General features: G+C 35.8%; 1 protein-coding gene across 3 annotated transcripts in view; it reads left to right on the top strand.

Annotated features, from left to right (window-relative positions):
* Positions 1–22,760, top strand: part of PRKAB1 (protein kinase AMP-activated non-catalytic subunit beta 1) — a 254,628-nt gene that overhangs the window by 91,014 nt on the left and 140,854 nt on the right. Inside the window, exon 3 of one of the 3 annotated variants that reach the window (XM_053702068.1) lies at positions 15,790–16,487. The exons of the other annotated variants lie outside the window; for them this stretch is intronic. Coding sequence (XP_053558043.1) covers positions 15,790–15,801 — 12 coding nt within the window. The 3' untranslated portion in view covers positions 15,802–16,487. Of the gene's footprint in view, positions 1–15,789; positions 16,488–22,760 lie in introns of those variants that run through there. 3 annotated transcript variants of the gene reach the window in all.

Here is a 22,760-nt window from a genome sequence, read left to right as displayed (position 1 = left end):
CCAGGGCATTAAAAATTGGTCATTAATGGGTATTCCAGCATGACAATGATTGAAAACACACTACGAAGACAACAATGGAGTGATTTAAGAGGAAGCATATTAAGGTCCCGAAGTGGCCTTGCCAGTCTCCAGACCTTAATCCCAAATAAAATCTGTGGAGGAAGCTGAAGGTTCAAGTTGCCAAACGTCAGCCTCAAAACCTTAATGACTTGGAGAGGATCTGCAAAGAGGAGTGGGACAAAATCCCTCCTGAGATGTGTGCAAACCTGGTGGCCAACTACAAGAAGCTATAAGTGATATGTTAGAGGCGCCTAGTAGTGATCAATGAAAGAAAATATAATAAGTTAAAAGTGCAATATATGCAAAACTCACTAGCTGTGAAACAACTATATCAAAATACTGTGTAAAGTGACAAACAGCAAATAACTGGAAACTACAAAAAGGCAAACAGAGGATAAAGATAAATACTGGGTGTGATAATAGTGAAAAAGGCAACTATGTTGCTGTATCTAGCTAGTGAGATCACCAAAAAGTAGCTGTATACATACAAAGATTATCAGACCCAATACACTAATAAGTGATAACGGAATGAGTATAATATACAATCTCTATAGAGATATATAGTGATGAAAATGAAAAACAAAAAAACAAAACAAGATAAACGTGTTCACTATATGGATATAGTGATAAAGTCCTGGAAAAAGTCCCAAGGTGTTCCAGAATCCAGATTGAGATCTTTTTCAATCTTGGATTCTGTGAGTCCCAATGGTAAGGTAATGTGAGGCTGCAATAAATCCTTCCAAACGCTTAATGGCACATAACCAAGGCTCTGTAGAATGGTAGAAGAAAGAAGAAGACGCCACAATAGTGCAGAATCAGTGGTGTTAGATCATCACACACATACGATCATCACACACATACAGGTTGTATTTAATAGAAGGCACTTGAGAAGTGCCACAAAATCACTCTGGACTCTTAATAGCTGCCCAGATAGCTATCCTCTCGCTTAGAAGATGATACCAAAAATCCAAAATCAGTATTGTGCTGGCAAATCTGTATTGAGCAAAAGATACTCAGTAGCAGCTCCAATCCAGCAACAGCTGCACAGGAAGTAAATGGGAGGGAAACTTCTGACCTCTGTGATTTCCAACAAGGGTTTTGCCACCAAGTACTAAGTCATGTTTTGCAAAGGGGTCAAATACTTATTTCACTCATTAAAATGCAAATCAATTTATAACTTTTTTGAAATGCGTTTTTCTGGATTTTGTTGTTGTTATTCTGTCTCTCACTGTTCAAATAAACCTACCATTAAAATTATAGACTGATCATTTCTTTGTCAGTGGGTAAACGTGCAAAATCAGCAGGGATCAAATAATTTTCCATCACTTTATACACACATACACACACAGTATGTGCTTGCGTTATCGCACTCCACTTGTAATGTGACAGAAGCTGTAGATTCCACGAAGTGCACCGATACCACAGCAATTCAGAGCACTCAATAGCAGCAATTTTGAATGTACCTGCCTGTCTGTTAGGATGACTGAGAGCCCCATGATGAAGGGACTGTCACACTGTACAACCCCAGTCATCCGCAGTGATGCATAAAACAAATGGATGTTTGAAATACCAGACTGTTCAGTTTAGTACTCAACAGTTAGCACCTAACCAGCTCAAGGTGAGGGGGGCCCTACTGTTGCAGGTCCTGGTGCCATAGCTCTGACAACACCCCTTAAAGGGATACTAAACACATTTTTTTTTCTTTCATGATTCAGATAGAGCATGCAATTTTAAGTAACTTACTAATTTACTCCTATTATCTATTTTCTTAATTCTCTTGCTATCTTTATTTGAAAAGCAGAAATCTAAGCTTAGGAGTCAGACCATTTTTGTTCAGCACCTGGGTAGCACTTACTAAATGTAGCCACCAATCAGCAAGTGCTATCCAAGGTGCTGAACCAAAAAGTAACATATTTCCATCTACTTGTTTAAAGAGACAGAAAACACTGAGATTGTAATGTAAATTGTTTACATTTACCTCAACTTGTTTAAAGAGAAAGTAAATAATCTAAGATTGTAATATAAAGGGCCAGATTACAAGTGGAGCACTAAATATCGCTTTCATAAAAGCGATATTTGCGCTCCACTGTGTAATACCAGCGCACTCTTATGTGTGCTGGTATTACAAGTTCACAGCAATTTCTGGGAAGCATTGCCTCACGAGAGCTCACTTCCATAGGCTCCTATGGGAGCCTCATTTTGATGCGTCAGAGACGGTATCAGGACTTCAGCGCAGCAAAGGGAGTAAATAGCCCAGCAATGGCAGCAATTTTAAATATATATGTATATAATTATATACATATATATTTATGTGTTAATATGTGTACATACACATATTAACACACATATATATATATATATTTATTTATATATATATATATATATATATATATATATATATATATATATATATATATATATATATATATATATATATATATATATATAAGCATATACATATATATTTACAGGGAACACACAGTTCCCATAGACCATAATGTAAAAGCAGTTTTTTTTCTAACACCCCACTTCCACCATATTTGCCTGTTTGCGGACGTGCAATAATTTAGCACTCCACTTGTAATCTAGCCCAAAATGTTTCAATATGTGTAATAAAATAAAAATATTGTAGAGTTTCCAAATCTGACAACTGGATGTGCGCACCAAATATGTGTACCCAAACGACTGTGTCTACTCTAGTAACAAATCTGGGGCCTCAGTGGAGATAAGAACTGAAAATAAACCATGTTTTGCTAAAATTAAGACTGAAGCTCCATATGTCTTCTCCAGAAGCAAGTCTGGCTTGTCTCCTCCAAATAAGACAAGTGGTGAGTTGAGTATGGCTACTAAAAAAAAACAATTGCAGCAAACAAGGTTGCCTCTTAGGTTTATTTATTTCAAGACTACATAAAAGTATTATTATTACAAGGTGATAACTCTCCAATTGAAAAATACATCTCTTAAGTTTTTAATCTAGGCAAAGAAGAATTCTACATTAACTAATTAGGGTTGACATATTTAGCAATTCAATTATTAAAAAAAATGTATGTTAAATAATAGGTTTTGTCTATCAAATGAAATTGTCAACTTTACCTGCACTGGGGAAAATTTATGAACACCAAAAACTTACAGCTGCAGCCAAGATGGCAGAAATATCAAAGATGAAAATGCTTGGAAAGGGACTAGGTTACTTCAGAGGTGATGTATTTAAATAAATAGTTTGTTCCCCAACCTCGGGAGTATAACAAATTGCCATATTACCACAGAAAATGTGTTGTACATAATGTACTGTATACACCTAGGGTTACCAGGAATCCAGTATTTCCACCTGAAAAATTAGTACAACCCCCCCCCCCCAGTTTTTTTTTAAGTTCACAGAGCATCTGATTAATTTTAACAGGCTTCCAATGCCCTGATCATTAACACATACAGAGCCAGAATATTTGGCAATATTCATCAGCTGCATTGTTGAGCATGCACAGTGCCACTTGTCATTTCTTTGGAACACTTTTTTATTTGTAAAGGATTAAAGGACCATTTCACTTGATATTACAACAATTATTAAAATGTTTCATTATTGCAAGTGAAACATTATTGCAATATACATTCATATTTATTTTGATGCCTTTTGTTGTAAAATACATCTAAAAAATGTGTTTGTTTCACTTTGTCCCAGGGAGGCTTGGGTTAATACTTTAAGGCAATTTATGTGAGCCTTTGTTTACTTTTCCCTCCCTCCCTAAGCTTCTATGGTGTCACATGCTTTTAAAAGGTGGATTATTAGTTTTGCATCAACAATCTTTGCAAAAGTAGCCAAGTTGAATCAGTGCTAAACCACCTTGAGGGAATACAAAAGTGCAGGCTACTCCAGCATGCACATGTGCAAATAGAGTTTGTGCTATATCTGAATATTAGTTTGTGATTGGTTAGCAGGGGTTCTTTTGTTCTGGGGGACAGGGGAAAAGAATAAACATAAAACAATAAACTCATCTGACAAAATAAAGCTGCAGTTTTCATTGCAAAATTATTTTTTATATATGAAAGTTTATAATTTTGTAGTTTACAATTTGTTTAAAGCTTTCCTTTAAGGCTTTAGTGACATCTATTTCCGGACTAAAAGGAAGAGAACAGAGACAAATAGGCAGATGAAAATTGTTGTATGTCTTATTGAAACTGTGTCTTGCTGACATCAATAGATAAAAAAAAATGTGTGTAATACTAATATAAACAGTTTAAATCATTGCTTCTACTAGTGCACTAGTGCATATGGGTTAAAATGATTGTTAAAAACATTATTGGTATAATGGAGATACAAATTACTAATTGTCCAATTACTAGCTAATTACCACAAACTGATTGCTAAATTACTTGCACAAATGGGTTAATTGTGTGTGTGTGTGTGTGTGCTTGCATGTGTGTGTGTGTGTTACTAACATACTGGGGTAGAATTATCAAATGTCTGGCAGACAAGATCCGCTGCAGCGGATCATGTCCGCTCGACATCGCTAAATGCTGACAGCATACGCTGTCGGCATTTATCAGTGCACAAGCATTTCTGGTGAAATGGTTGTGCAATGCCGCCCCCTGCACAATCGGCTGCTAACAGGGGATGTTAATCCTCCCGATCGTATCCGATCAGGATGATTGCTGTCCGCCACCTCAGAGGTGGCGGATGAGTTAAGGAGCAGGGGTCTTAAGACCGCTGCTTCTTAACTTAAGTTTCAGGCGGACCTGAAACTTCGGGGGTAGATTGTAGCATCCGCTGCCTTATAAATCTACCCTCTGAGTTAACTGCTTTATGTGTTATTGTAACCCAAGAAGGGTAAAAAAAAAACTATATTTTTGTGTTACTGTCATCAAATGGAGTAAAATCACTGCTTCGTTTGGTACTATTTGGCCTAGTCAAGGGAATAACTCATTGCGCATTTGTGAAAAATATATATTAAAGGGCTTAGTTTTGGGTGGGGTCATTATGTTAAACCACCTACTGTCCCTTCCTCTGGTGTGTACAGTATTTTTGTGGAGGACACCGGGCAGCCCCACAAGCAAGAATGCTCCTAAAGTGAAGACAACTTTTTAAGCATGTTGGGAGCACAGTATGTGTTAAAAATTGTGCAAATCATAACACAGGAATAAATGTGCAACCTTTGCACCAAAGCCAGTGACAAACATTGGGCAATATTAGAAGTCGCAAATCAGTTGCGAAAACACCTCGCGCGTTATGGCTTTCTTGCATTTGGGGTTGAACAGCTAAAACAAGTTGCAAAATAACTTATTTTGCACTCGCATTAAGGCACGTAATCCAAACAGCCAAATCGCGTGCATGTTCATGTATTCCCCATAGAAGTCAATAGAGAAGACAAATAAAAAAAAAAAAACACAAATATTTTACACAAAGCCCATGACGTATTCTCCTCAAAAAGTGTACATGAAAATGTGAATATTTCATATTGTGAAAATGTTTGCGTAATGGAATATGTTCTATTTATTTATAAATAAATATCTCTCTATATATGTGATGATTTTTTGATTGATTTAATTATTATTATTATACTTTATTTATGAAGCGCCATCATATTCTGCAGCGCTGTCCATGGATACAGATAATTTAAATAAAACAATAGTATAAAACTTCTAAGACTAAGAGACAGGACAGAATTTACAAACACATACAGGAGGAATCGAGGGCCCTATTCCCGTGGGAACTTACAATTTAGAAGATTAGGAGGTTGAGAAACAGGAGGTGAGGACTGCAAGATTGAGAAAGATGTTAATGAAGAGTTAGAGGAGGGAAATGCTGTTAGGTAAAAGGAATATTATTGAGTTGGGTGGTAGGCTTCTCTGAACAGAAAAGTCTTCAGGTAACATTTAAAGGAAGAAAGATTTGGGCAAAGCCTGACAGCACGAGGGAGAGTGTTCCAGAGGGTAGGTGCTGCACGTCACGACAGAACTCCTGCAGTCTAGCATGAGAGGAGGTAATAGTCGCAGAAGCAAGGAGCAGGTCATTGTTGGATCTTAGTGGGCGGGCTGGAGTATACTTGTTGATTAGAGAGGATAGGTAGAGGGGAGCGGAGTTGGTGTGCGCTTTGTATGCAAGTGTGAGAATTTTGAATTTAATTCTGCTGTGTATGGGGAGCCAATGAAGGGACTCGCAGAGAGGTGCAGCAGATACAGAGCGACGGGAAAGGTGGATCAGCCTGGCAGAGGCATTTAGGATGGATTGAAGAGGGGAGAGGCGGGAAAGAGGAAGGCCAGTAAGTAGGTTATTGCAGTAGTCAAGTCAGGAAATAACAAGGGAGTGGATTATTTGCTTTGTGGTGTTAGCGCACAGAAAAGGTTGAATCTTGGAAATGTTGCATATATGGTTGCGGCAGGATGTAGAAAGTGATTGGATATGGGGGGTGAAGGATAGATTTGAGTCAAGTGTAACTCCGAGGCAGCAGCCTTGGGGCGATGGGGAAATGGTGATGCCGTCAACAGGGATAGAGAAGTCACAGGTCGGCCTAGAGCTTGAGGGGGGCATAAGAAGGAGCTCAGTCTTGGACATGTTATGTAGTTATAGCGAGATATGTATATGAATATATATATATATGTCTAGATAACTAGAGATCTATATGTGAATATCTCTTTGAAAATCCCTCTGAGATATTGTTTAATGTGCATAAGATTGTAATGTGAAATCTTTTCATTATCGCCATTGTTAAACATATCTCTATACATATAAATCCATGCTTCCCTAAGTATGTGTATGTATGTCAATGTAAAATCCCTTTGACTGCTTTTTTTTTTTAACACCCATGATCTCCTATCTTTGAGCCCTTATTTGTGTGCAATATTTTTATAAACAGTTTTTATTAGACATTGTTAATGAGTGTAACTGTACTTTGTAATGTATTTTTGAAGTGTTTCATGAAACTTTTATTTTGCACAAAACTGTTAACTACAGCTCTTTGAGCGCAGAAACGATTGTTGCGTAAAAAAGGCAAATGCTCATGCGCAATCGTGATTTTTCAAGACTTGTAATAGCCGCGCAATGGAAATTGATTGCGAAAACACCAAATCGCGCGCGGGAAAACTCATAATGCAGAGCTTGTAATCTAGCCCAGAGAGATTTATGAAGGGTAAATGTAGAAATCACTGTTATAACTAAAGCAAGTAAGGGTCAGAAAATTACTTGCTTGGCTTAAATAATGTCAGAAAGGAGAGATACAGTAGGTTTTATATTTAAATAGATCTGTTAATTAGTTAAAATCTTGTAATTGCGACTTGTGACCTGCATGTGGAAAACGCGTAGACATTGACTATGACCACAGCTTGTGGCTGGGTTTCTTTAACCAATGTTCTGGATAAGTCATAACACATAGCTGATTGGTGTGGGTATGTGGACATACAAATTAAATATGTGTAAGTATTTAAAACTGTCATTTTCATAACAAGATTTGTATTGCTTTTCTTTATTAAAGCAAATCAGTTATAAATACTTTAAATTACCACAACAGCATTATTCATTTTATATTATTTGTTGTGATCAATCAGAGTCCCAAATAAATGAGCTCCTGCAACAAATAGTATGTCACAGGGTTAACGTTCTGAATTCTGCAGCATTCACTCCAGCCAGTCTGGGGCGTAGAATAAAAACACAATTTTCAGGGGTATATTACTTGAAAAGCTGGGGAAAAAATAATTAATGGAATTTCCTTATTGTAAACTTCAACATTACAAGGTGCAAAATTGTGCAATTCCCACAGTTCCCATAGACCATAATGGAAAAGCAGTTTTTTTTCTAACACCCCACTTCCACCATATTTGCCTGTTTGCGGACGTGCAATAATTTAGCACTCCACTTGTAATCTAGCCCAAAATGTTTCAATATGTGTAATAAAATAAAAATATTGTAGAGTTTCCAAATCTGACAACTGGATGTGCGCACCAAATATGTGTACCCAAACGACTGTGTCTACTCTAGTAACAAATCTGGGGCCTCAGTGGAGATAAGAACTGAAAATAAACCATGTTTTGCTAAAATTAAGACTGAAGCTCCATATGTCTTCTCCAGAAGCAAGTCTGGCTTGTCTCCTCCAAATAAGACAAGTGGTGAGTTGAGTATGGCTACTAAAAAAAAACAATTGCAGCAAACAAGGTTGCCTCTTAGGTTTATGCAGTCTAGCATGAGAGGAGGTAATAGTCGCAGAAGCAAGGAGCAGGTCATTGTTGGATCTTAGTGGGCGGGCTGGAGTATACTTGTTGATTAGAGAGGATAGGTAGAGGGGAGCGGAGTTGGTGTGCGCTTTGTATGCAAGTGTGAGAATTTTGAATTTAATTCTGCTGTGTATGGGGAGCCAATGAAGGGACTCGCAGAGAGGTGCAGCAGATACAGAGCGACGGGAAAGGTGGATCAGCCTGGCAGAGGCATTTAGGATGGATTGAAGAGGGGAGAGGCGGGAAAGAGGAAGGCCAGTAAGTAGGTTATTGCAGTAGTCAAGTCAGGAAATAACAAGGGAGTGGATTATTTGCTTTGTGGTGTTAGCGCACAGAAAAGGTTGAATCTTGGAAATGTTGCATATATGGTTGCGGCAGGATGTAGAAAGTGATTGGATATGGGGGGTGAAGGATAGATTTGAGTCAAGTGTAACTCCGAGGCAGCAGCCTTGGGGCGATGGGGAAATGGTGATGCCGTCAACAGGGATAGAGAAGTCACAGGTCGGCCTAGAGCTTGAGGGGGGCATAAGAAGGAGCTCAGTCTTGGACATGTTATGTAGTTATAGCGAGATATGTATATGAATATATATATATATGTCTAGATAACTAGAGATCTATATGTGAATATCTCTTTGAAAATCCCTCTGAGATATTGTTTAATGTGCATAAGATTGTAATGTGAAATCTTTTCATTATCGCCATTGTTAAACATATCTCTATACATATAAATCCATGCTTCCCTAAGTATGTGTATGTATGTCAATGTAAAATCCCTTCGACTGCTTTTTTTTTTTAACACCCATGATCTCCTATCTTTGAGCCCTTATTTGTGTGCAATATTTTTATAAACAGTTTTTATTAGACATTGTTAATGAGTGTAACTGTACTTTGTAATGTATTTTTGAAGTGTTTCATGAAACTTTTATTTTGCACAAAACTGTTAACTACAGCTCTTTGAGCGCAGAAACGATTGTTGCGTAAAAAAGGCAAATGCTCATGCGCAATCGTGATTTTTCAAGACTTGTAATAGCCGCGCAATGGAAATTGATTGCGAAAACACCAAATCGCGCGCGGGAAAACTCATAATGCGGAGCTTGTAATCTAGCCCAGAGAGATTTATGAAGGGTAAATGTAGAAATCACTGTTATAACTAAAGCAAGTAAGGGTCAGAAAATTACTTGCTTGGCTTAAATAATGTCAGAAAGGAGAGATACAGTAGGTTTTATATTTAAATAGATCTGTTAATTAGTTAAAATCTTGTAATTGCGACTTGTGACCTGCATGTGGAAAACGCGTAGACATTGACTATGACCACAGCTTGTGGCTGGGTTTCTTTAACCAATGTTCTGGATAAGTCATAACACATAGCTGATTGGTGTGGGTATGTGGACATACAAATTAAATATGTGTAAGTATTTAAAACTGTCATTTTCATAACAAGATTTGTATTGCTTTTCTTTATTAAAGCAAATCAGTTATAAATACTTTAAATTACCACAACAGCATTATTCATTTTATATTATTTGTTGTGATCAATCAGAGTCCCAAATAAATGAGCTCCTGCAACAAATAGTATGTCACAGGGTTAACGTTCTGAATTCTGCAGCATTCACTCCAGCCAGTCTGGGGCGTAGAATAAAAACACAATTTTCAGGGGTATATTACTTGAAAAGCTGGGGAAAAAATAATTAATGGAATTTCCTTATTGTAAACTTCAACATTACAAGGTGCAAAATTGTGCAATTATGAGAGAAAAATACAAAGGTTAGTTTCAAGCTCAATGTCACTTTGCTGGCTGTAGTATTGCAGTGAATAGAATGCTTAGTTCTTATGCCACTTTACAGATCACTAGTTGGGTCTCATTTTGAGTGTTGTGTTCAGTTCTGGAGGCCATGGCCTCTAGTTATCAAGCCGTCAACCGCAAATATGCTCGAATTCCGCAGCGTATTTGTGGCGAGGCTGATTCGCCATAGTTATCAAGCCCTACTGCCCGGCAAAAGTAGAATATAGTGACGTAACCTACGATCCGCCGGACTCAGTCCGACACAGATCGATGGTTACGTCACTACAGATGTTCTGAATGCAAGTTTAGCACAATCTGACTACTTTTGGTAGTTATCAAACTACTACCAGGTACGCTCGCCACTATTCCGGGCCAGCGTACCTGGATTTCAATCCCTGGAGGCGGCGGATCCCATAGGAATCAATGGGAGTCTGACCATAGCGAAAGCTTATGTTCGCTGCTGCCCGATATCTCATTGATTCCTATGGGATATGTCTGCACCTAACACCGTAACATGTACCCAGAGTCTAAACACCCCTAATCTGCCCACCCCTACATTGCCGCCACCTACATTATACTTATTAACCCTAATCTGCCCCCCCTACACCGCCGCAACTAAATACATTTATTACCCCCTAAACCGCCGCTCCCGGACCCCGCCGCAACTATAATAAACATGTTAACCCCTAAACCACCGCTCCCGGACCCTGCCGCCACCTACATTATACATATTAACCCCTAATCTGCCGCCCCCTATACCGCCGCCACCTACATAAACTTATTAACCCCTATCCTGGGGATCCCGGACCCCGCCGCAACTAAATAAATTGTTTAACCCCTAAACTGCCGCTCCTGGACCCCGCCGCCACCTATATTAAACTTATTAACCCCTATCCTGCACTGAGTAATTACAACTGGATAAACAAAAACGGTGTCTGTCTTTATTTCCGGCTGCAAAGCAACAAAATGTGATTATTTTCAAGGGGGGGGGGGGAGTAATTATTTTCAATACCCACTGTACATTTTTGAAACTCAGAGATTCTGTTTTGAGTTTATTTTTGACTGACATGTTGGTGTTATATCTTTCACTTGGATATTATAAGTCGCACTGAGTAATTACAACTGGATAAACAAAAACTGTGTCTGTCTTTAATTCAGGCTGCAAAGCAGCAAAATGTGATTATTTTCAAGGGGGTGATTATTTTCAATGCCCACTGTATGAAATACATCTTTGAATAAAAACATATTTACAATATACATAAATTGGCAAAAAAAAATCATTCTATTAAATGTTATCAATGTTTTAATGTTAGCATTGTTCTCTGCATGTGCAGCATAGCTAGCTATTCTCAGTGCACCAGTATTTTAAATACTGCAACTGCTCAGAGAGCCAGTGATGTCATTACCAGATGATACAAGCACCTTAGGCTCTCTAAGCAAGTGCTGTGTTTAAAATGCTGGTGCACAGTGCATACTTAAATATACTCTTGCACTAGCTACAGCTTTTACTTGAAGCATTAAAGGGACATTCTAGTCCAAAATAAACGTTCATGATTCAGATAGGGCATGTCATTTTAATCAACTTTCCAATTTACTTTTATCACCAATTTTTCTTTGATCTCTTGGTATTCTTAGTTGAAAGCTAAACCTAGGAGGTTCATATTCTAATTTCTTAGACATTGAAGGCCACCTTTAAGCTGAATGCATTTTGACAGTTTTCACCACTAGAGGGTGTTAGTTCATGTGAGTCATATAAATAACACTGTGCTCATGCACGTGGAGTTGCCTAGGAGTAAGCACTGATTGGCTAAAATGCAAGTCTGTCAAAAGAACTGAAATAAGGGGGCAGTCTGTAGAGACTTAGATACAAGATAATCACATAGGTAAAAAGTATATTAATATAACTGTGTTGGTTAAGCAAAACTAGGGAATGGGTAAAAAAGGGATTATCTATTTTTTTTAAAAAATAAAAATTCAGGTGTAGACTGTCCCTTTAAGAGTTAGGACTAAATAAAATGTTGCACCAAACAATACATAAATACATTAAACTTTTTCTTTGAAGTTTCTGCAATTCTCCAAGTGAGTGTAGAACACCTTACTCATGTATCTAGTATAGCTTCATGTGGTATTGTAATTGAAAAGCTAGAAATGCATATTTTTAAAGAATAAACTATTTCCAGTTTTATAAAAACATTTCAATAACTGGTTTCTAAGGGCCAGATTAGAAGTGGCATGCTAATGATAGTGCACGCACAAAAAACAATGATTCTTCACCACGCAACCATTAGCGTGCAACTTTAATACTACAAGTCCATGGTAAAGCGTGTTAACCAGATAAAGATTAGCTTAGCTGACTTTGCTTTAGCGCAAACCATATTTTCAATGGATATTGCGACTGTGCTAATTTGCGCTGGTATTACAAGTTGAAAGTTATAGTTTGTGCTCCAGCACAAGCTAAAACTGTGCTAGAATATGTAGCGCAACTTCAGAACTGAAGCAAACTGTAAGGGTTAAAAATATGTTGCACAAAACACCTCAAAAGCAAATAAAAATTAAATATTATACACATATACTGTATGTATACATGTGTATATTTATGTGTTTATATGTGTAAATATGTGTGTGCACAAATACATATAATATATACACTTAAATACACACGTATCTTTTATACACACACATATATTTACAGGTAGCCCTCGTTTTACAACGGTTCAATTTACACCGTTTCAGAATAACAACCTTTTTTTCCAGTCATGTGACTGCTATTGAAAAGCATTAAGAAGCAGTGCATTTGTTAAAATAGCCAGTAAGTGGAGCTGTCCGCTTGTGTTGCAGCAAAGCCAAGCAAGCTGAAATGAATCAGTTTAACCAGACCTGAGCTATCGAGCAGATTTCAAAGGAACAAGATCTTCCTGTCTATAAATCATTCCTGATTCGAATGCATAGAAAGAACTGTTTGCAGAAAAATGCAAGTGAAGTCTTTGTTGTGTGATTATTTTATTAGGTTTATAATGCTGTTTAGCAAATGTTTTTGTTCATTTAACTTAGTTTAATTATATATTCTGTGTTGTGTGATTATTTTATTAGGTTTATAATGCTGTTTAGCATTTAAAGTCTTCATTTCAAAGCTTTAAAAATAATGTATTAGGTGTTACGTATGACAATTTTGAGAGGGCCCTGGAACCTAACTCCCTCACTTCCCATTGACTTACATTATAAACTGGGTTTCAATTTACAACGGTTTCGATTTACAACCATTCCTTCTGGAACCTAACCCCGGCGTAAACTGAGGGCTACCTGTATATTTATACTGTATATATATATATATACACACACACACATTTGAGCTCATCCCAGTCAAATACCTTGAAACATGCAATTTCATTTTTATTTATTTTTAATGTGTTTTTATGTGTTTTGAACAGAAATAATTGAAATTTCCATAACTAATTATATATTTTAAATAAAAATAAAATGTTCTTCTATGTGAAGAACATTGGAATTTAAAGTATTTCTAACTCACTTCTGGTTTAGCGCAGTTGGTCTAACGTGCAGATCTACATCCTTTGAAACCTCTCTTATTTTTATACTTGTACATTATAATTGTTTTTCTCTTTTTCCCACCATATAAAATAGCATGCTAAATCTTTGCACAACCAAATGTCAAAATGTGTCCATTCTTGCTCAACTACTACTGCAATACAAAAATAAAGTTGTTGTTTAATTAAATATGGAAATGCATACTACACACTCCTCTCCTGCTATCTCTTTAAAATGCCACTTGCAGATGAATCCATTTAGTATTCTGATGAGACATTCTGTTCTCAAAACAAATCACTAGAAAGTGTGTGACACTAATTAACAACATCCAACAATTAGTTAAACAAACAATTCAGAAGTACTGTACCATAAAATTAATTCACAATAAAAATAAACTGCATAAATCATAACTGTAACACAGCATGACGCTGTTTAAAATATTTTTGCTCTGACACTTGTAGGGTGTTAAACTATATTCTGCCTATTCATACATCTTTCCTTACTTTTAGTAATTTTTTCCAACAATCCAGCCTTGTGACCAGAATGTTATCTATAAAGCAAAGCAATGTGCTGACCTTTCCTTTCTATTTACAGTTAAAGGACCAGGAAATTCAGTAGATTTGCATAATCAACAAATGCAAGATAAAAAGACAATATAATAGCACTTAGTCTAAACTTCAAATGAGTAGTAGATTAGATTGTTTTCTGACAAATTTCAAAGTTATGTATATTTACACTCCTCCTGTATCATGTGACAGCCATCAGCCAATCACAAATGCATATACATATAGTCTGTGAATTCTTGCACATGCTCAGTAGGAGCTGTGACTAAAAAGTCTAAATATAAAAAGATTGTGCACATTCTGTTAATGGAAGTAAATTGGAAAGTTGTTTAAAAAAGCATGCTCTATCATAATCAAGAAAGTTTAATTTTGACATCAGTGTCCCTTTAATTGCCACCTATATGGTTAAAGCATACTGGAGAAAGCTCTAGTTTGTTCTGCATTTTAATTTATACATTGTTTTGCATTTTATACATTATTCCCATTGCTTTGAGCTATATATGTTGACATTCTATGATAATTATTATTTTATCTTTATTATTGTTATTATCATCATCTAAGTAATAATAGTATATATATATAAATGTACAAGGGGATAACAGCGCTAACAAATCCTTATATCTATTAGTAAGTGTGGAATGGTAAAATGAATCAATTGATATGTATGATATTTCAATAAAAAACAGAAATTAGATTTAGAAAACCAATTTTCTAATTAGTATGGAAAATGTCACAAAACGTCCATTTAAATGTTCTTTAGTAATGTGAATCCCCTTACCAGAATTTACCTCAATCATATGAGGTAAGTAGCCGCACTGGAAGGGGTACTACTCAGTTGCTGATGTAGGTAGGTCCGGAATGACAGTGTGTGCTTTTAAGATCTCATCCACCTTTTGGAGTATGTAGAGAATTTCATCCAGTAATTTCCTCCCAGGATATATAGGTATGCCAGCCACCTCTTGGAGTATGTAGTTTTGATTTGTACTTTCTCACAGGCAGATGAACCTGTGCATACCCCAACGCGTAGAACGTTTAAAAGTATAAAAACACTCCATTTAAAACCTTCCTTCTGACTAGCGCAAATTTGAGTACCGCTTGTCTACAGATCAGTGTTTCTGACCTGTTACATTCTACTTGCATGCTCCTTATATATATATATATATATATATATATATATATATATATATATATATATATATGTATATATATATATATATATATATATATATATACATATACATATAGATAGATAGATAGATAGATATAAATATAAATGAATATAAATTCACATGGTTTATAACCCTAGAATATGTTGGAATTCTATTAGTAGTAGTAACAGTAACAATAATAGAAGTAATAATAAAAAGCATTACTTTTGACTAAAACGAGGAATGCGTGTATTTATTACATATGTAACAATAAGCATATTTATATGTATTTCCCTTTTTTTAATAATAAGATTTCTTAATAAAAAAAGTTTTAAAGTTGAACTGTAACTATAGACAAATATAAATTGTTAAAAATTACTATTTTTATTTTTACAATTAAATGCATTAAATGTAATTCAATTAAATCAATTATATAATTACAATCAGTGAAACACTTGCAAATTCACAACTAAAGTATGACTTTTTATTTCAGCATACAATTTGAAAGCTGACAGTCGGACTGAAGACAAAATCTAAGATGAATGTAAATCAACTGGGGAAGAGGCACGTGTTTTGCTTATATGAGTCTTCTGTTACTAAAGCAACATAATGGAGGCAATCTCTAACTACATTTTCTATAGCTATATGTGTGCATATATACTGTATATACGTACCTCATGTGAGTTTTTGTTTAGCAAGATATAATGCCTACTTATGATCCAGTAGAGAAATGATTGCTTTAATGGGTGTTGATGTACACATTTATACCAATGGTGTCAAACATACTCCATAAAAGGAAAAAAGGAATTTAAATATTGATTAAAAAAATTAAAAAGTTGCCAAAATGCTTGTGCTATAAAATTTTCCTCATTCTATAACACATTTTGCATTTTGATTATGTGCGACAAAATTAACTAATAATATTTTTGACATTTTGCTGCACAATATTATTTATGGGTAAATATTTTTTCATAATTAGAAAATATTTAGTCAAAAAATATTAAAGTTTACCTGCATACTGTCATATATGAACATACTAAACTAATTACAATGATGCACCTATAAAACTGTTTTATATATGTGTAATGTCAGACTGTTATTTTTTTTTACATATCCATCATTTATGTTATATTTGATTTTTAGATTTTCTAATGTTATTTGAAAAATAAACGTATATTTACTCTGTGGGAATTGGCCATTTTTTTTATAAATTTTCATAGTAAATAAAGCATTGTATGTTTTATTTTAAGCATGTTGTTCTCAGAATAATAATTTTCCTTTCTTATTAGTTTATTTCTTAGTTTTTTTTTTGTTGTTTTTTTTAAAATAAGGAGGTATTCACCGGGGGAAAAAATTACTGGGCCAATGCAAAGCTAATTGATTCAGTAATGATGGCTTTTTAATATCTTTAATGGAATATAAAACGCCTCTTGATTTGTGTAAAAGTTATGCTTTGTCCCACACTCCCTAGGTTTACAAAATGATGTAACTTGCCTTAAACCAGCTATTTCATTTGAAGCATTTGCAGGTTATAGGATTTGCTTTTTGGATTCTCAAGGGACTAAAGGACAAGAACAATTTTATACAAAAGCAAGAGGTGTTTAATATCCTTTTAAATACAGGATGTGTCGCTAAAAGGGACATTGTACACTAGATTTTTCTTTGCTTAAATGTTTTGTAGATGATCCATTTATATAGCCCATCTTGTAGTGTTTTTGTAACAATGAATAGTTCTGCTTATTTTTTTAATAACATTGTGCTGATTTTCAGACTCCTAACCAAGATTCAAAGTGTCATATGTGTATACTTAAGTGTATACTTAAAGGGACATTAAACATAATTTTTTTCTTTCATGATTCGGATAGAGAATACCATTTTAGACAACTTTCTAATTTACTTCTGTTATCTAATTTGCTTCATTTTCTTGATATTCCTTCCTGAAAAGCATATCTAGATAGGCTCCAGTAGCTTCTGATTGGTTGCTGCACATATTTGCCTCATGTGATTGGCTCACCCATGTGCATTGCTATTTATTTAACAAAGGATATTTAAAGAATGAAGCAAATTAGATAAAATAAGTACATTGGAATGTTGTTTAAAATTGTATCCTCTGTCTGAATCATGAAAGACAATTTTTGGGTTTAATGTCCCTTTAAGCCTGCAGATTCTTGCTTGCTCCTGTTTGTGTAATCTGTCTTTTCATATGCGGGGTTCTGCTGTTCCAGCTTTACCAGCCGCTTTCACTGGGTGTCCCAGATTGACCTAATCAACAGTGCTAAACTGGGAGCTTCTAAATAAGTTTTTAAAAGGTTTTATACTGGAATTATAGATCAGTATCTGTACATATTCTATAGTAGTATCTATTACATGAAAGAAACTCCAACATTTTTTTCTTTCATGATTCATATAGAGAATGCAATTTTAAACAACTTTCTAATTTACTTCTATTATCAAAATGTCTTTGTTCACTTGGTATCTTTTGTTGAAAAGCAGGGAGAGTGCACATGTCTGGAGCACTATATGGCAGTAGTTTTGCAGTAATATTAGACATTTGCAAGAGCACTATATATCAGCACTATTTTCTGTTGTGTAGTGCTTGAGACCATTACCTTAGTTAAAAAGGATGATTTTGCCAGAGTAATTCTAAAGTAATCGATTACTCCAGACTAGTTATCAGAAGCCATCATGAAGTATGCCCACAGGCCAAAATATTTAAATGAGATGACTCTAGAGTCATTCAGGGGCTGTTCATGCTTGTGAAGTAATCAGTAAGGTAATCTGCTAATCATTCTGAAGTCATCACCCAGATTTTTTTTACCTAAACTGATGACTTTACAAGCCTGATGATGTCTGATGATGTACAAATGGCTTCTAAAGTAGTTTGATGATCATCAAATGACTCCAGAATGGTCTCTAATTACTTTTTTTTAAATTCTTTGCTCTGTCTGAATCACAAATTAACATTTTTGGGTTTCATATCCCTTTAAAAGGCCACTGTGTTTAAACATGTTTCATTAAAACAAAAACAAAAAAAAGTATAACAATGTTTTGTTTTTGAAAAATTGATATTCATATGCTGTATAAACCAACTTTTTCAGTGGGATTATTCCTTTAAACAAGTGAGCAATAGATAACCAGGTATCACTTGCACTTCCTGATTATTTTACACTAAAATGAAACAGTTTTAAATTAACTTGTTTCATGTTAAATAAATAAATAAATAAGCAAATATTTTAATGTGTTTAACTGACATTCATTCATACACATGAAATGAAAATGTAAGTACAATATCCCTTTAACAATAGTGTGCTATTAACAGTTTAATATATTTGGGCACATTTATAATTACCATAATTACCATTATTGAAATCTAAATAATAATTTAACATTTTGATGAGCATATGTTAGTTGCCCACAGTTTCATGGTTTAATCAGGTGTTTCTTGAGCCATATTTGTTATTGAAACAGGAAATTATCCTGTTTATTAATAACATAAACAAAACTGTGTCATTACAAAAGGGCAAGCCAACAGCAAATACCATTTGAAAAAATGAAAATCGATTTTCAAAAGGTCATGTGAAGCACGTTTTGTTTTCTGATGTTTTGAAACACTGCTGTCAAATTCATTTATTGCAAACTATTGGTAAAGGGGAAAAGCCACTGGAAAACCACACGTAAACTAATGTTGTTGTTTTTAATATATTAGGATTAGTTCAAATTTAAAACCCTGTGAAATGTCTTACAAGAAAATTTGCATTATTTTCTAATTCATTGGCATTGCCTCTATTTCCGTGATTCTTCAAATGTTATGTGTATTGCGTTGTGATGACTTAATTTGTGTCATACAAACCACTGCTGAATCTCTTAGAAGGTGTGGAGTAATCTCTTAGAAGGTGTGGAGTAATCTCTTAGAAGGTGTGGAGTAATCTCTTAGAAGGTGTGGAATTTGAATGCTGGTGCACGGGATACTCTGTAAATGTGCATATGTTACTGAAAAACATACTGTAAAATTTTTTACATTTAACATTAAAAGTGCACATTTTAATGTTTACCTTCCTAGATCTTTAACTACATGTAATCTAGGGAATGTGATGTTTCCATTTTTATCTACAGGGGAAGATAAAAATGGAAACAAGTTTTTTGTTCAACCAAATATTCACTTGAATAGCGGCTGGTAAATATTTACATTTTCTTGGCTGGAAAAAGTTACTTTACAGACTATCACTGTTACAGAAAAGCTTCATGGCTGCTCAAATGACATTAGTTGTCCTCACAGGCAGGAGAGGGGTGGGCACCTACACACACATATGCATGTAATTACTGCTCTCTCTATCTCTATAATAGATGGTAAACACTCTGACTTTGAATAATGGCCACTGACACCCATGAATATCAGTAAACCTATTACACTATTCCTGATCTATTTTACCATGAGGATTAACAGACACCAAGGACCTGATATTTGAAAACCAATCTGCTCAGATAAGATATTCCAGCACTGCGAGATCCCTAGTGAAATATTCAATATTTTTTTATTTTGTATTTTATTTTGTGTACAGCAGTGTATTTAGGATTGTGATTTTACAAATTCTGATTATAGAGCAGACTTCACAAAAGCAGATCTCACTGAATTTTCTAAGAAAAGGGGCGGAACCTGGAAATTCATAGAAAGTAATCAAGCTGGGATAGAAAATTTCACATGGCAGAGAGAACATAGCTGGGAAACCCCTGGGGCTGATATAAAGGCTCCGTTTGCTTTAAAGGAACATTATAGACTAGATTTTTCTTTGCATAAATGTTTTGTAGATGATCCATTTATATAGCTCATACAGTTTTTTTTGTTTTTTTTAAATGGATAGTTTTGCTTATTTTTAAATAACTTCTCTGATTTTCAGACTCCTAACCAAGCCCCAAAGTTTTAGGAGAATACTGACGTATACCTACTCCAGCTTGCATCTGTTTTTATATATACAAAGGAATGGGAAGGGGGGAGTGTCTGCTAGTTCCCACTTGCAGTGGGTGTTCCAGTAACCTTTTAAACAGAGCTAAACTGGAAGCTTCTACAGTAAGTTTTTAAACAGTTTTATACTGGATTTTTATATCAGTATCTGTGCATATTATTCTTTATAGTAGTCTCTATTACATGCAGTTATATGAAAATTGGTGTATACTGTCCCTTTAATTCCGAATTAAAATTAAATTTTTTCAATACAATTTTACTTGCTTTGTCTATATTTTAGTATATATTACTTTTCTGTTATTTAAAATAAGTCTACATTTTGAGTAAACTTCTCCTGCATACAGCTGGTGAGGCAAATCAGTGAGACCAGCTTGTTTAAAATGCTTAGGTGGTCCTGCCCCAAACTCAACCCCTTTTGGAAATCCTTAGAAAACTTTCTGCTAACCCTGATGGGCCCCTTGTTCCCCTTAACCCCCACTATGGCAATAATAAACTTACTACCACAGAAAACTTGCAAATTATGCCTCCACCTCTTGCAGTTCTCCCTAAACTCAGCAAAGACCCTGATTGTCAGAAATTTTTAAAAAACACCCGCTCCATCATTAGCAGAGTGGATCTCCAACATGAAAGATGCCCTAATCCTTGACGAGTATGGATACTTCAGAACCCAAAAGCTTGAAATGTTCCTAGACATCACATTTTATTGGGAAACCACTCTACATAAATATCAAAAACCTCAAGAGTCCCTCACCAGCCCTGATGTTTTATGTTAATTAATTAATGTTTAACCCCTTAAGGACTAGTGCCGTACCCTGTACAACGCTGCTGTCTTGGGCCTCTCTCTGCCGTGATCTCTCTGGGGCAGTGCAGAAATAGACGGGCAGAGTTACTAATGCAGAGAGGGACACTCTGTGGCGCTCTGTGCATCAGGAAGCGGTGGTGCTGATTGTTGGTGGTGTGGGATGGTTAGGAGGGAGGCGGGTGGGCGGCCCATCGCTGCAGAGGTGCGGGAGGGGGGCGGGAGCAGGTGGGACCACTACGCTACAGAAAATTTATTTTACAACAGTGTCCAGCAGTAGGAGGGAGGGGGAGAGTAGGGGAAAGAGGCTCTTAAAGTGGTGGGGGAAATAGAGGGTGGGAAATCGATCTGGAAGGGGGTAGGGTAATGAGGGGGGCAGCTACACTACAGAAAAATAAATTATTATTATAAAAATAAAATGAAAAAAAAGATGTAACTGGGTACTAGCAGACAGCTGCCAGTACCTAAGATGGTGGGAATTAGTTAGCAGGGGGAGGGTTAGAGAGCTTTTTGGGAGGGATCAGGGAGGTGGAAAGGTAAGGGGGTAATCCTACACTAAGGAAAATAATAATAAAAACATAAAAAATGGTGTAAAATTGCATACTGGCAGCCTGTCTGCTAGAACTTAAGATAGGGGTGACCAGTGGGGGGTGGAGGAGGTAAGATAGTTGTTTGAGAGGGATCAGGGAGGGATCAGGGGGTGGGAAGTGTCAGGTGGGAGGCTAACCTCTACACTAAAGCTAAAATGAACCTTACAAAAGTTACCTAATTAAGCCCTTCACTGCTGGGAATAATAAAAGTGTGGTGCGCAGCTGCAATAAGCGGCCTTCTAATTAGCAAAAAGCAATGCCAAAGCCATATATGTCTGTTATTAATGAACAAAGGGGATCCCAGAGAAGCTTTTACAATAATTTGTGCAATGATTGCACAAGCTGTTCGTAAATAATTTTAGTGAGAAACCCAAAGTTTGTGAAAAAGTTAAAGTTTTTTTTAATTTGATCGCATTTGGTGGTGAAATGGTGGCATGAAATATACCAAAATGGGCCTAGATCAATACTTTAAGTTTTCTACTAAAGAAAATTATATAGTTTTGATAGGTAAATAAAAAAACAAGGCTCTATATCTGTTTAAATGTAGTGATGGCAAGAATGCTAAAAATGCTCTGGTCTTTTGGGGAAGTCTTAGGGGGTTATCTATCAAGCCGTCAACCTGAAATACATTGGAATTCCGCAACGTAATTGTTGCGAGCTTGATTCGACCTAGTTATCAAAGCCTACAGACCGGTAAAAGTTGAAATTTGTGACTTAACATACGATCCGCCGGTCTCAATCTGACACAGATCGATGCTTACGTCATTACAGATGTCCCGAATACACATTCGGCACTATTTGACACTTTTTAAAAGTTATCAAATAGTTAACCGGTACGCTCGTCGCTATTCCGGCCCAGCGTACCTGGTTTTCAATCCGCCACCCTGGAGGCCACGGATGCCATAGGAATCAATGGGAGTCTGAAAGCAGTGAAAGCTTATGTTCAATGCTGCCAGATATCCCATTGATTTCTATAGTAGAAAACCAGTAAAGTTTACACCACTTACAACACTGTAACACTGTACAACACTTACGACACTGTAACATAAGCCCCGAGTCTAAACACCCCTATTCTTCCGCCTCGACATCGCCGCCACCTAAATTATGTTATTAAC

This window comes from Bombina bombina, chromosome 2 (assembly GCF_027579735.1).
Source record: "Bombina bombina isolate aBomBom1 chromosome 2, aBomBom1.pri, whole genome shotgun sequence".
Taxonomy (NCBI): Eukaryota; Metazoa; Chordata; class Amphibia; order Anura; family Bombinatoridae; genus Bombina; species Bombina bombina.
The sequence above is the reverse complement of the archived record's forward strand: the minus strand, read 5'-3'. Positions and strand labels throughout refer to the sequence as shown.